This window comes from Otolemur garnettii, unplaced genomic scaffold (genome assembly GCF_000181295.1).
Source record: "Otolemur garnettii isolate 467f Iridium unplaced genomic scaffold, OtoGar3 scaffold00048, whole genome shotgun sequence".
Taxonomy (NCBI): Eukaryota; Metazoa; Chordata; class Mammalia; order Primates; family Galagidae; genus Otolemur; species Otolemur garnettii.
The window spans coordinates 4400410-4413205 of NW_003852443.1; the positions used below are offsets into that span (position 1 = coordinate 4400410).

General features: G+C 36.5%; 1 protein-coding gene across 2 annotated transcripts in view; it reads right to left on the reverse strand.

Annotated features, from left to right (window-relative positions):
• Positions 1-1988: 1988 nt before the first annotated feature.
• Positions 1989-12796, reverse strand: part of PPP1R1C (protein phosphatase 1 regulatory inhibitor subunit 1C) — a 123867-nt gene continuing 113059 nt past the window's right edge. For both annotated transcript variants that reach the window (XM_003791461.3, XM_012806194.2), the window contains exon 5: positions 1989-2471. In XM_003791461.3, the coding sequence (XP_003791509.1) occupies positions 2383-2471 (89 nt within the window). In that variant the 3' untranslated portion in view covers positions 1989-2382. The remainder of the gene's footprint in view (positions 2472-12796) is intronic.

Sequence of the window (12796 nt, forward strand, 5' to 3'; positions counted from 1 at the left end):
GAAGTTGAATTTGAATCCAAGTCAGACTGTCTTAAAGTTCATCTACTAAACATTATATTATAAATGTGGTCTGGGAGCTATGAAGTCTTTGTTTTGTTTTGGTCAGAAAGTTTCTTTGCCCATTCTGCCAAATGGAAGTCAAGTCGTCTTCTTAAAGAAATTTCTGTTGTAAACTATAATTGCCTAAATATACAATTGCCCAGTGTATACAATATACTATCTAATTGTACAGCCATTATCTCAGCTAGTTTCCTTTAAATTCTTGAGAAAGCCAAAAACTTTCCCCCCCAGAACCTTAAGCTTTTAACTGTGATCTGTTTGTGTTTTGAGAGTAGAGAACAGGATAAAAAAAATTATCACCAATGACTAAAGAAAACTTATGCTTTTAATTTTGATCTCTCTGTTTTTCAGAAAGGAGAACAGAACAGGAAAATCCAGAAGTCATTCTATTTATTTCCCCAATGATGTTACAAAATCAGCAAAAGCTATGGATTTTTTATGTTTGCTGGATTCTTTAGAAAAAGCATTTGTGAAAGTGTCTGTTCAAGGAAAGGAAAGGACAATTTTATTTTTGTTAGCATATCAGAGTGAATTAAGGGATGTTGGGATGTTTTCCAAACACAAATAATTCAGACTCACTTAACACAAATATGGTTCTTAATCAGGTTTTAAGTAGAGAGAAACTTAGGCAATTCCTCACAGCAGGTGGTCTACAAACTTCCGAAAAATTTGACTTACTAAAGAAAAAAGGGGGAATTGAAGAGACAGAAAGAGAGAGAGCGAGAGAGAGAGAGAGAGAGAGAGAGAGAGAGAGAAAGGGAGAAAGGAAGAAAAGGAGGAGGGAGTAAAAAAGAGTGAAAAAGAAAAGAAAAAATAGAAAAAGGAAGGAAGGGAGGGAGGAGGAAGAGGGGAAGAACCAGAAAACTCATTCATCCACATGACACTACTTATCAAAGAGTTTTGCTTTTATTTTCTTGAGGAAAATATACTAAAGAATATGATTGTCCCTTCTACTTCATTCTCTTATAACTTAATAAAACTCTCTCTTAATCTCAATATTTATAATGCTCATATTCAGAATTCAAAATAATCATTTTAAGATCCCACAGCAGATTTCCTATTTGATTTTTTTTCTTCCTGTCCTAATTTTTCCTTGACTGACTTTTGAGATAGTTTTTCGTTTTGTTTCTTCCATGATGCTTGTGGACTTCACTAATATCATCAGTGTAGGAATCAAAATGGGCATACCTCCTTCCTTACTAAATGTGGTGGGTTAGCTACTTTGCATTCAAATGTCATGAACAATTAAAATTGTCCATAAGGCAAGAACTTCAAATTATCAAAAAGTCATATTCAATAAATATATACTATGTTGTAAAATCTTAGTTTGTATTGATCCTTTATTTTCTCTGCCAGTTCTATAGAAGAGGAATTATCCTTCCTTTATTTTCATAATTTCCTGCAGAGTACCTTTCTAGGGATAAGATCATGAAAAGTAATTATGAGTTAATGAATGGATGTCTATATGCATGAATTAATGGAATTTCTGATTATTTAGACAGTTTACAAAATACTAATTATTTATTGAAATGCTATAGGAAGTAGATTCCTAAATTTCAAGGAATAGCCAGGAAAAAGAAATGGGGGAATTTGGCTTTTTATTTTAAGATTTAGCATTCTTCTTTCTTAATAACTAGAATAAATTCTGGGAAGTATTTCACAGCTTTAAAAATGAAGAGAATTCTATAATGATTCTCTAAGTAATCTCTATAAATGATTCTATAAGTAATCATTAATATGTATTGTTGGAGGGAAAGAGATATTTAATATGCAATATTGTGGGGTTATGGAATCACAAAACCTGACATTTCTTCCTCATTTTGAACACCGTGTTCTGTTCTTTATTCAGAAAGATGATAAATGTAGATCTTAATCTAAACATTTCACTAGACATTTCTCTTTAATTTAAACCCACAAAAACACCATCATCTAAATGTATTTAATATTTATTTTTTACTCTAAAAGTGATGCTATTTACATTTGACCTTAGAATGCAAACCTCTTCAGTAAGACATCGGGGATTAAGCTCTGGCAGTATTAAAGTGAGAACAGTCACATTTCTGCACATTTCTACCTAGTTCAAAAGAAAAGAATCACTGTCAAATGAATGCTTATTCTTTAATTGTCAGTGATGAGGAACAATTTGTACTTAGTTCTAAAGTTCAGTCAAGGAGGCTTCCAGGAGGTGGGTAACTACTGTGTGAGTGTGGAGTGCAGAGATGGAGGATGCTTCTGCAAGTCAAGCAGTGGAGTTCCACGGGATATCCAGAAAAGTTAATAGTTCCATTATCCCCAAGAAGCCTTCCTGCTGCAGCCGGGCAATTAATGGTCCCACTGCTCCTCTCTCTCATGGACGCCTTCTTCTTCTTCAGGGAACGCTGGTTCATTCTGGCCTTTCAGATGCTTAACCCCTGAAATTATAAAAATTGTACAAAATTTAAGCAAATTTTGTTTCTGGTAGATACACTGGAAAACATAAAAGAAGCGAGGAGTTGTCCTGGTTGTTTATGTGTTTTTCTCCAAGAATCTTAACGATGTAATCCTATATTTAATCCTATATAAACTGTTTAATTCACTGAGCAATAAAAACACACGCAGCCAAATTTCCATTAGAGTCGAGCTATCTTTATAATGAAATCATCTCCATTAAGGATTGCATCACAGCCTATTAAAAACTTGTTAACTAAAAAATCTGCTCATGGGCTCTTATTATAATTCTGATGTATCATTTAGTTCAAATATTGCTTTTGGCATTTCTGAATTCTGTTACAAGGAGAACCATTGAAACCCCTAAGAACAAAAGGGTATGTGTGTGCCATTTCTGTAACTTATAAACAACAAAACAATCGCAATATTGTTAGTCTTCTTTAGAAACCTGAATATACCCATCTGAATACAGAACACTATTCAAAATTCTTCAATAACTTCCCCCGCAACCTACAGAGTGGGAGACATTGGCACACATTTACCTGCTATACGAGGTTTGGTTGATCTGGCTTCTACCTGTGGGGCCTCATTTCTCACCAGCCCTGCCTGCTCCTGTTCCCATGGTCATTCATGATTTAACAATGCTAATTTACTTTCCCCATTCCTTGACCACTCCAGGCTCCTTAGGTATCCATGCTTCTCTCCCTTGGCTCTCATTGCCAGTCTTCATCCTGCTCATGCATCTCAGAATCTCCCACTCACCCTTCCCTATCAGCTTGTTTCCTCTCTGATGGCTGCCACAATTCAGTGCCTAGCAAACACTAGGTGTTTATTAAAATCTATTATCTAAAATGATCAAATTTAATAAAATAACAATTTGGCATATGCCTTTGGCAGTTCTGCAACCATCTATCTTCACTTTTTTTCCAATATTAATTCAAATATGGAATATAAACCAGGAAGCAACTACTAAAGTCACACTCAATCTGCAAAATTATCTTTCATTTCCCTGGAGTCTGTAAAGACATTGTTCTAAGCTGAAATTCTTTGCATAATGTGGAAAACTGTATACTTTTTTAATATTTTAGACAATTGGTTTATGATTTTTTATGGTATCAATGGACAATGCTCACGTAATAATAAATGAAGAGAAATCATTGCTCATGTTGCTATAAAACAGAATCAAGAAATGTGTGAGTATGTGTGCACCACAGTCAGAAAGAGTGTAATTTGACAAAGAGTGACATCCTTCACTTGGTGGATTATCTTGAGAAAATATTTTATCAGTTATAATAATATTTAAGTAGTTTAATTTCATCATCAAACACAGATCACTCACAATTCCTGTTGAGCCAAGACTGTACAGAGAAATTTGCTATTAAGTAATGGGACTTATTTTATATTATTATAAATTACACTGAAAGAAGTCTGAATGCTAAGGAAAAAGGACAGGAGTTTAAGCATCCAACCAGTTGTTCTGCTAAAGTCTTAAATATGTGGGGTGTGTGTGTGTGTGTGTGTGTGTGTGTGTGTGTGTGTGATTAAACCTCACAACTCCTTCAGGTAAAAACCTGGATGGTAAAATTTAGACTTAGAGAAGGTAAGTGATTTGTTCAAGCTTAAAGGGGTAGAATGGTGCTGAGAGAACTCTTACACATAGTCGGCTCTCAATATATACTGAAAGAATAAATGGATGAATGATTAAGTCATGAAGTTCCATTGTCAGGGCATACTAACTCATTTTACCAGGAGCTTTTTGGATGCTGGCCTAGATTTTCTTATTCTCCAGGATTTATCATAGGTTAACCTGGTTCAAAGATCGTAGGGTGCCCTCAGAAATATTAAAGCATAGTCATCATTCAAGCCACCTGATCTAAGGTTGCCTACACACCTCAGGTTTGCAAAGGTTCTATTAACTCCAGAGCTCATCTCTCTCATCCCCAGGTAACTTCAAAGTAATGAACTTGTGTTCAAGACAATATTCTTTAAATGAGAGTTAATGAGCTAAGGCCCACATTGATTTGTCTGAATGAGGCCATTAAGTGTAAAAAAAAAAAATTAAGTAAAATGTCCAACCAATTAAACCATAATCAACCATTTCCCACATTTTTGTACATACCTACTTGCTTAACCTAGCTACATTTAATTTATTTTATAATAATAACGGTCACAAAGTTATACAATAAAGTCCAATTTTTTAAAAGTCAAATTACTTACTAGAGCTAACCTCAGAAGTTTCCCTTCCTAACCTTATTAGTTGCGATATTAATTATGTCCATGAAAAGTCTTGACCAGGCAGGAGCTGGTCACCTGTTATAATGTAGGTGTTCTGTAGAACATCTACCACAAATTCTTTGGTTCCCAAAGCACTTTACTTTAATGCCATTTTTCAACAAAATAATGGATGGTTGCTTAATCCGTACTTTGAAACAGTCTTTAAAACAATCTTTCTCTTTCCCTACGAGCAATATTTATTCAGTCATAGAATCAATAATGCTGAGATTAAATTGTGAAGTCTGCTGAAGACTATCTAATAATTTCTGTCTCTCCCCCACCTCTCTTGCATCCCCAAACACATACCTAATTTGTGTTTTAATTTTCTTTATAGCCTCATTTGATGTTTAATGAAGATTATAGTTAATGTAATTCTGGAGGTGGAGGAAAATAAATTGATCTTGGGGTGTTGATCGATTTCTCAGAAATTGTTCCTCTGCCAAATGCTATGAGCATGAGGAAATCTTCACCTGCACAGGGGCCACAGCTTGGCAAGTGACAAAGAGCTTCCTGGGGCAAGCACAGACTCAGCAGGGCTGCATGCAGACACAAGTCAAAGGAATCCCCCAATAGAGTTTAATTTCTTTGTAGCGAAATGAACTAGAGAGAAAAGGTACCACATACAAGACCAGGCTGTGTAATATAAAAATGCGAAGGAATGAAGAAAATAGAGTTGGAGGGAAAGAAAGTAGACTGAATAAAAACGAAGAGGAAAAAAATATGTGCTTCTCTAGTCTGTCAATGAGGAGGTTAAATGTGAGTAGATGAACATGGTAAGTGACTGAACGGAGCATTAGTAACCGCGAATCTATAGAGGGAGGCTTATATTTGAAAACTCAGGTCAATATTTTTGATCAATTAATTTGGAACCAAAGATAGCAGCTTTGTTACATTTGTAGATGACACAAAATTTGGAAGAAAGAGTGACGTGAATGGTAAAACTAGAATTCCAAAATGCTTTCAAGAATTAGAATGATGGTCTGAACAATTAAGGTAGAGATCAGCAGGATCTGGGGATTTAGACAGGTTATTTTGGTTCTAAAAAAGAGACTATGAGGGCAAACTTGAGTGATTGTAATTAAGGGTTTTAGGTGACCCCCACTAACTAATTTCACAGGACCCAATAGAAGTTACCTATTTCTAGGCATGGAGTTTGTGACGGGTTAGTGGTATACCTGATGGCGAAGTCATCAGGCTAGGAAAGGGAGTTGCTCTCTAACTGGGTGTTGGTCAGACCCCTTTCACAATATGCTGCCTAGTTCTCAAATGTGTGTTTCAAAGGACCACTAAAGCGGGGAATTGGGTTTAAAAGAAGTTTTATGAAATGGGTGTGACTCATAGAGAAAAGTAATAGAGGACAATAGAGACTGCTTTGAATTCCTCAAATACTGGAAAAGAAATAAAATCAATCCATGTAGCTCATGAAAGTGGGAGTACTGTCAACGGCTGACATTTCTGGGAGGGGGCAGATATAGCTCAATATAAGGAAAGCAATTCTAAATGCTTTGTTTGCCCAGCTATAAATATGAGAGTGAGTGCCCATCACCATATTTGTTCAAGTCTAAGCTAAATGCCCCCCTCAGAGGTGAGACATGGGTGGTCCCTTCATTGAGTAGGAAAAGTTAATAATCTCACTGACCCTGAGATGCTATTAATCCACAAATGAAATATTCTATACTGTGAAAAATGTTCTTAGTTTTGCCAGCTCTGTGTTACCAAAAAAGTAATCATGACTTCAAGTGGCATAAGGGCCCCAATCCACATTTTAAAACTAGTACATTTTAGGAGTAGCAAGTATAAATGGATTCACTTTTTTTTTTTTCAAACACATACCTTATACCTTAGAAAGCATTTTAAAGTCCTCTAGGGAATCTGTGGTTAGATTTTAGAGACACTCTAACCATCTTAGAACTCTATTTATAGGCGTATTTGTGCTTTTTCAGGGAATAAAGTCCATGGTTTTCAGTAGAATCTCAGAGGGATCCGAGACTCTCTTTAAAGAAGAAGAAAGTGTTTCAGATGGTGAAGTGACTTGCTTAAATTCACACAATAGGTATTGGGTGAGGTGGGACACAAACTTTGTCCTCTAAGTGCTTTGGGGGACACTTTGTCTGTGTCACCATAATTAATCTTCTATGGTCATTGATTTTTTTGCCCAAGTTAAAACCAGAAAAAAAAATATGGTGAGTTGGGATCATGAGGCCCTTTTAATTATCAAAGAACTTTACATAACTAATAGATTTGGGTGTGACTTTTTAATCTTTTTGTTATTGTTATTATTGTTTTTAGCAGAATTTTGAGTAAGGAAATAATAGTTTAACCTTTCCCTGGAACACTCTCATAATAAAACCGAGTTATAAATAACTTTTACATCATTAGAAGAGGCAGTCTTTCTCTCTGCTGTGCCCAGACCTGGGACTAGACTCTGGGAGACAAGGCAAAAATATCATGGTCTCTGTAGAGGTTGTGAGACAGTCATCAAGCCATATGAGTTGTATGTAATAAAGCCCCTACTGTGTGCTAAGTATGAGAGAGATGCAACTACAGATCAGATGAGGACATAGGCCAATAGGTAACAGCGTGTATATAAATGAAGAAGTCTTATAGACCAGTAGAACACATGGTGGGAAAGTTCCACTAAGGGAAAAAGAGCTCTAAGTCAGACCATAGTAATTTGGACAGCCATTTATTGAGTAATATGCTTATGATATTCAGGGAAACCGCAAACTTGATATCCATGCAAAAACTATTTGCAAAATACATTGAACAGCCATCAGTTTTCTGAAAACCTAATACACATGTGTACAAAGGAGTGATTTCAGTGGCCCTAAAATAGATGGCTTTCTGATGGTTCCTAGAGTATTAGCTCCCTAAATAGTATCAAAATAATTATGCCAGATATACTCAAGGAACATAATTTAACCTATGAGGTGAAACAAAAAGGCCCCTCAGTAAAAGCATCTCATTTCTCAGATTTCACAATTTCTCAAAATGCTTTGGTATTTATTGTATTTTTTTATCTTCTTTTCATTCATTTTCAGTGAGTAGCTATCTGTGGGGCACAGAGATCAAGGGACGTCTTGCCTGCATTCTGAAACTAAAAACGTACCATGTCCTATCGTCACCATAAATTTGCCCCTTTCTACTTTATTGGAAGTAAATTGTATGTGGACAGCACAGTTAGTGTCTATTCTAATCCAGTGACCGGCCAGTTAATATAAACTGCGGATCCATGTACAGTCATTTCCCTCACCTCTCTGCTGCTTGAGGCAGCATTCCTCTGTAGAACAGTAAGGGTGTAATATGCTTTGGTCTTTATGACGTGTGGGAATAGGGATAACATGCTATGTGATATTATAAGTATTATATGCTTTATATGTATTTTTACCTATTTATGTTTTTCACCAAAGCTGCTGCCCAAGAGTGAAGTTGAGATGAATGAGAGGTTTAGTAATAAATACTAAGAAGTTAGGGAAGAAGGCATTATTACTGCTACATCGTTAGCAGTATGAATTCAAACAGGATCTATGGGAAACAATCTGGTATCACTTACCAAAATGTAAAGAGCCCACAGCTTTATCAGTAGGTCTGAGGTTGGGACCAGGCAAAAATAAATGAACAAATTATGTATTACATGTTTCACATATAATATTACACATAACATAATGTACACACACACACACACAATTTTATGAGTATTCTGTTGCTGCTCAGGCTAGGATGAGAATGACTTTGATAGGCTGAGTGTCTCTTTTGCCCTTTACACTCAAGCAGCTTCTAAAACCCTCTTTGTCTTCTGAAGCTAATGCATTTCCCATGAATATAGAAGTAAAGTTAAATTTTTAAGCCTACACATAATGGAGCTAAAGAGTATTAGGCAATTTTACTTTAGAAAGAGACAGAATGGCTCCCTAGCCTGCAAGACTTGACTGAAATTGATTGAATACAATACCGTATCTAAAAAAAAAGAATGCATCGATCAGCAAGAGTCAGTGGTTAATCTTAAAAGCACTAAAAATACAATAACAAAAGAACAGTTGAATTTATAGCCAAGGAAGCAAATGTCTGTGTTATTTAAGCATATCCAGGGAAGGACATCTTGTACTGGCATTTCAGAAGGCTCTGTCCTCTGGGCAGGGTACTTCCCTACGGAAGCAGTGGCCCGATGCCAATGTGTGCTGCAGTCACATAATGAAATTGCCCCGCTCTGATTCTCTGATCACCAAGGGATCACTCTATTAACAACAGAGCTTGCTCACGAGAGACGAAGGACTGAAAAGACTAATATTGTCTTTATATGACAGACATATTTCTTATTTTGAATCAAATTTATATTCTAGTTTTATTTCAGTCTCAGTGTGCTTTATATTGAATACAAATGTCCCCAATTCAACTGACTCTAGGTCATGGTCAAGGAGATGGAGTTTGGAAGGCTGCCAAGTGGAGAGGCTGAATTTGGCAATCTGCAGAGATATAAGGGGGTGAGGGAGAACAGCCACCACCTGACTTTAATACTTACTATAAAGCTATGGCCATCAAAACAGTCTGGCACTAGAGAAAGAATAGACAAATGGAACAATAGAACAGAATAAAGAGTTTAGAAATTTACCTATGTAAGTACAGTCACCTATCCTTTGGCAAAGGAGTAAGGGCAGTGCAAGGGAGGACAGAGAGTCTTCCCAGTGGTGCTAGAACAACTGGGACATTGGCATACAGAAAAGATGGATTTAGATATTTAACCTAAACACTTCAAAAAGTATGGATGCAGACCTAACTGTAAAACACTATATTATAAAACTCCTAAAAAATAATATAGGAAAAAATCTAGGTAGCTCCTGGAATGGCAATGACTTTTTAGCTATCGCACCAAAAGCATGATACTTGAAAGAAAAAGAGAATGATAAGCTGGCCTTCATTAAAATTAAAAAAATTCAGCTCTGGGAAAGGCAATTTCAAGGATGAGAAGTCAAGCTACAGATTGGAAGAAAATATTTGCAAATCTGGTAAAGGATTGTTACCCAAAGGATTCTTAAAACTTAACCATAAGAAAACAGGCATCCCAACTGAAAATGAGAAAAAGATATGAAAACACTCAACAGAGAAAAATACCTGATGGCAGGTGAGCAGACGACAAGATGTTCAGCATCACATGTTATTAGAAAGCTTCAAATGACGACAATGAGACACCACAACACACTGATAAAAATGTCTGAAATCCCAAACCCGGACAACATGAAACGCTGGCAAAGATGCTGAGTGGAGCAACAGTGGTTCTCGCTTGTTGCTAACGGGAATGAAAAATAGTATACTTTGGAGTATGGCTTGGCAATTTCTCACAAAACTAAGACCAGATTTATTACCATAAATCTAAACATCACTAGATGGTATTTATCCAAATTAATGGATAACATGTGCACACCAAAACCTGGATGTAGGGGCTTATAGCAGCTTTGTTCATGATGGCCAAGACTCCTGTACTTTCTGCTCCATTTTTCTGTGAATCTAAAACTTGTCTAAAATAATAAAGTTATGAATTTGTTAAAAATCGCTTTTGATGCAACATTGAGATTAATTTGTTCTGAGGCAAAAGATAAAGCAAGCTAACCAGGTCCGAGGCTATTTCAGAGGGAAATAAGGAGCACGTTAATGGGCATAAAGTTTCGGTTTTGCAAGATGAGAAAGTTGTAAAGCTCTCTGTGCAATAATGTAAATATAGTTAACACTACTGTCCTGGTGAACTATACACTTAAAAATGATTGAGATGGTAAATTTTATGTTATATGTTTTACCACAATTGAAAAAATACATATCAACGATGAGAAAAAAAATCTCTTGCACTATTCTAAGTGAGACATGATAAGGGCTGAGATCAAATTAACAATAGATAAGATGTAAAGAAGTGTTGATATACTGCACAATGAAAGGCAGAATCAATCCTATTTACTAAAAAATTGCTTATGGAGTATAAGTAAAAGAAAGGAGTTAAGCATATGGCCCCAAAGTTTTGTCTCCAAAGTGACTGAAAGAATCATTTACTAAGATGAGGAAGACTTTGATGAAGAAAGCATTTAATAGAACATCTAGAGTTCAGTTTAGAATGTTAAATGTCAGATTTCCCAATGGGTATCAAATATATATATAGAGAGAGAGACATCTGCATCTGAAATTCAGGGGAATATTCTCAGCTCGGGTACAATTGTGGATGTTATTGCTCGTTTATGTAATATTTAAAACCTTTATACTATTAGAGATCACCACACAAGGAAGTGAGTAAAAAAGGACAAAAATGTTCAAAAGCTGCGCCCTTGAATACTCCATTAAGAGATAAAGGATGACACAGAACCAGATACTATCCAGAAGCATTTTCTGAAGTAGGAGAGAAATGCAGGGTGTGGGAGAATGCACATCAAGTGAATACAAGAGATTAGAGATGGTGCGATCTTTCTGTGTCAAGAGCTGCTGAGAAGTCAAATAAATGATGGCTAAGAATTGATCTGTGGATTTAGCAACAATCAAGTCTTCCGTTACCCAGACAAAAGCAGCGTTGGTGGGAGTGAAAGAGGATGGAAGCCCACTTCTTTGGAAGCCCAAAAGAGATGAAGTCAGTGAATGTAGCCTCCCTTTCCAAAGAGTTTTGCTGCAAGAAGGGCAAAGAAGGGTGGTGCCTGTGGCTCAAAGGAGTAGGTTGCCGGCCCCATATACTGGAGGTGGCAGGTTCAAACCTGGCCCTGGCCAAAAACTGCAAAAAAGGGGGGAGAGATACAAAGAAATTCTGTTCTAGCTGATATGAACAATGGGATCATACAGTTTTATTTTTTACTTTGTTAAGGTATAATTAAAATACAATAAACTCAAAGGGTGTAATTAATCAATTTTGACAGATGTTTTCACCTGTGAAACCATTACTACACTCAAGATAATAAGCATTGACATCAGAAGAGGAATTTTTTAACCTGGAAAACTAGAGTATGTTCATGTGCAGATGGGTATGATCTAGCGAGGGAGGGAGACAACGATGGAGAAAACAGAAAGAGGAATTTCCAGAGCGATATCTCTGAATAGTCATGGGGAGAGAGAGATCGCACGATTGGAGAGTGGCACAAAAGATCATCTATAAGAACACCAATAAGATCACCTTTATAGCCTATCTAAGGCAGAAAGATAGACCACAATGGGGCCAGATGCTGTTAGCTGGGGAGATGTTGTGGGAGTCTGGAAAAATTATCATCTAATGGTTTTAGTTTTCTCAAGGAAACAAGTAGGTTCACTAGAAAAGAGTGAGAAGGGGGAGGATGTGTTGAAGGTTTGCAGAGAGAGGAGAAATCATTATCGAAGAGAGAGGAGGAAAGAATTTAGTAGCGAAATGTATTGTGCTTGCCAGGAAGCAGTAAGTGCCCACTGGAGGTTTTATAAGTTCATTAATTTAAAATAAGACTAGTTGATGAGGCTGTGTCCAATTACCAGTGAGCAGGTGTGGAGTAGCCAACATTAGATCTTGTAACTTAAAAAACCATGTCAATTTGTTTTGTTTTTTGTTCTATCTCTGCAATGTTCCCTTAGGACATCTCCAGGAAAATAAAGCAGAAATTATTTCCAACAAGAATGTTTGTATTTTGAACAATGGCAAGGACTGGACAATATTTAATCTGAAAGAACTGCTACATTTTAAGTATGCTAAAACCTAGGTTAGAACAATCCTTGGCAAAAATACTTCTTAAGAATCATTTAAATTCTGTCATCTCTTTATTGATGAGTCCATTTTTCCTCAGACCATGGTACACTCAAAGATTAAAAATTTTAACAGTTACCAAGGTTCAGGGTAATTCCATCCTCCCATAACAATATATTACCATCGGCAGAATTTGAGAGAAGCCCCTGGTTATAAGTTGAATTGTATCTCCTCAAAAATGCTAAATTCCGGCTCGGTGCCTGTGGCTCAAGTGGCTAAGGCGCCAGCCACATACACCTAAGGTGGCGGGTTCGAATCCCCAGCCCGGGCCTGCCAAACAACAATGATGGCTGCAACCAAAAAAAT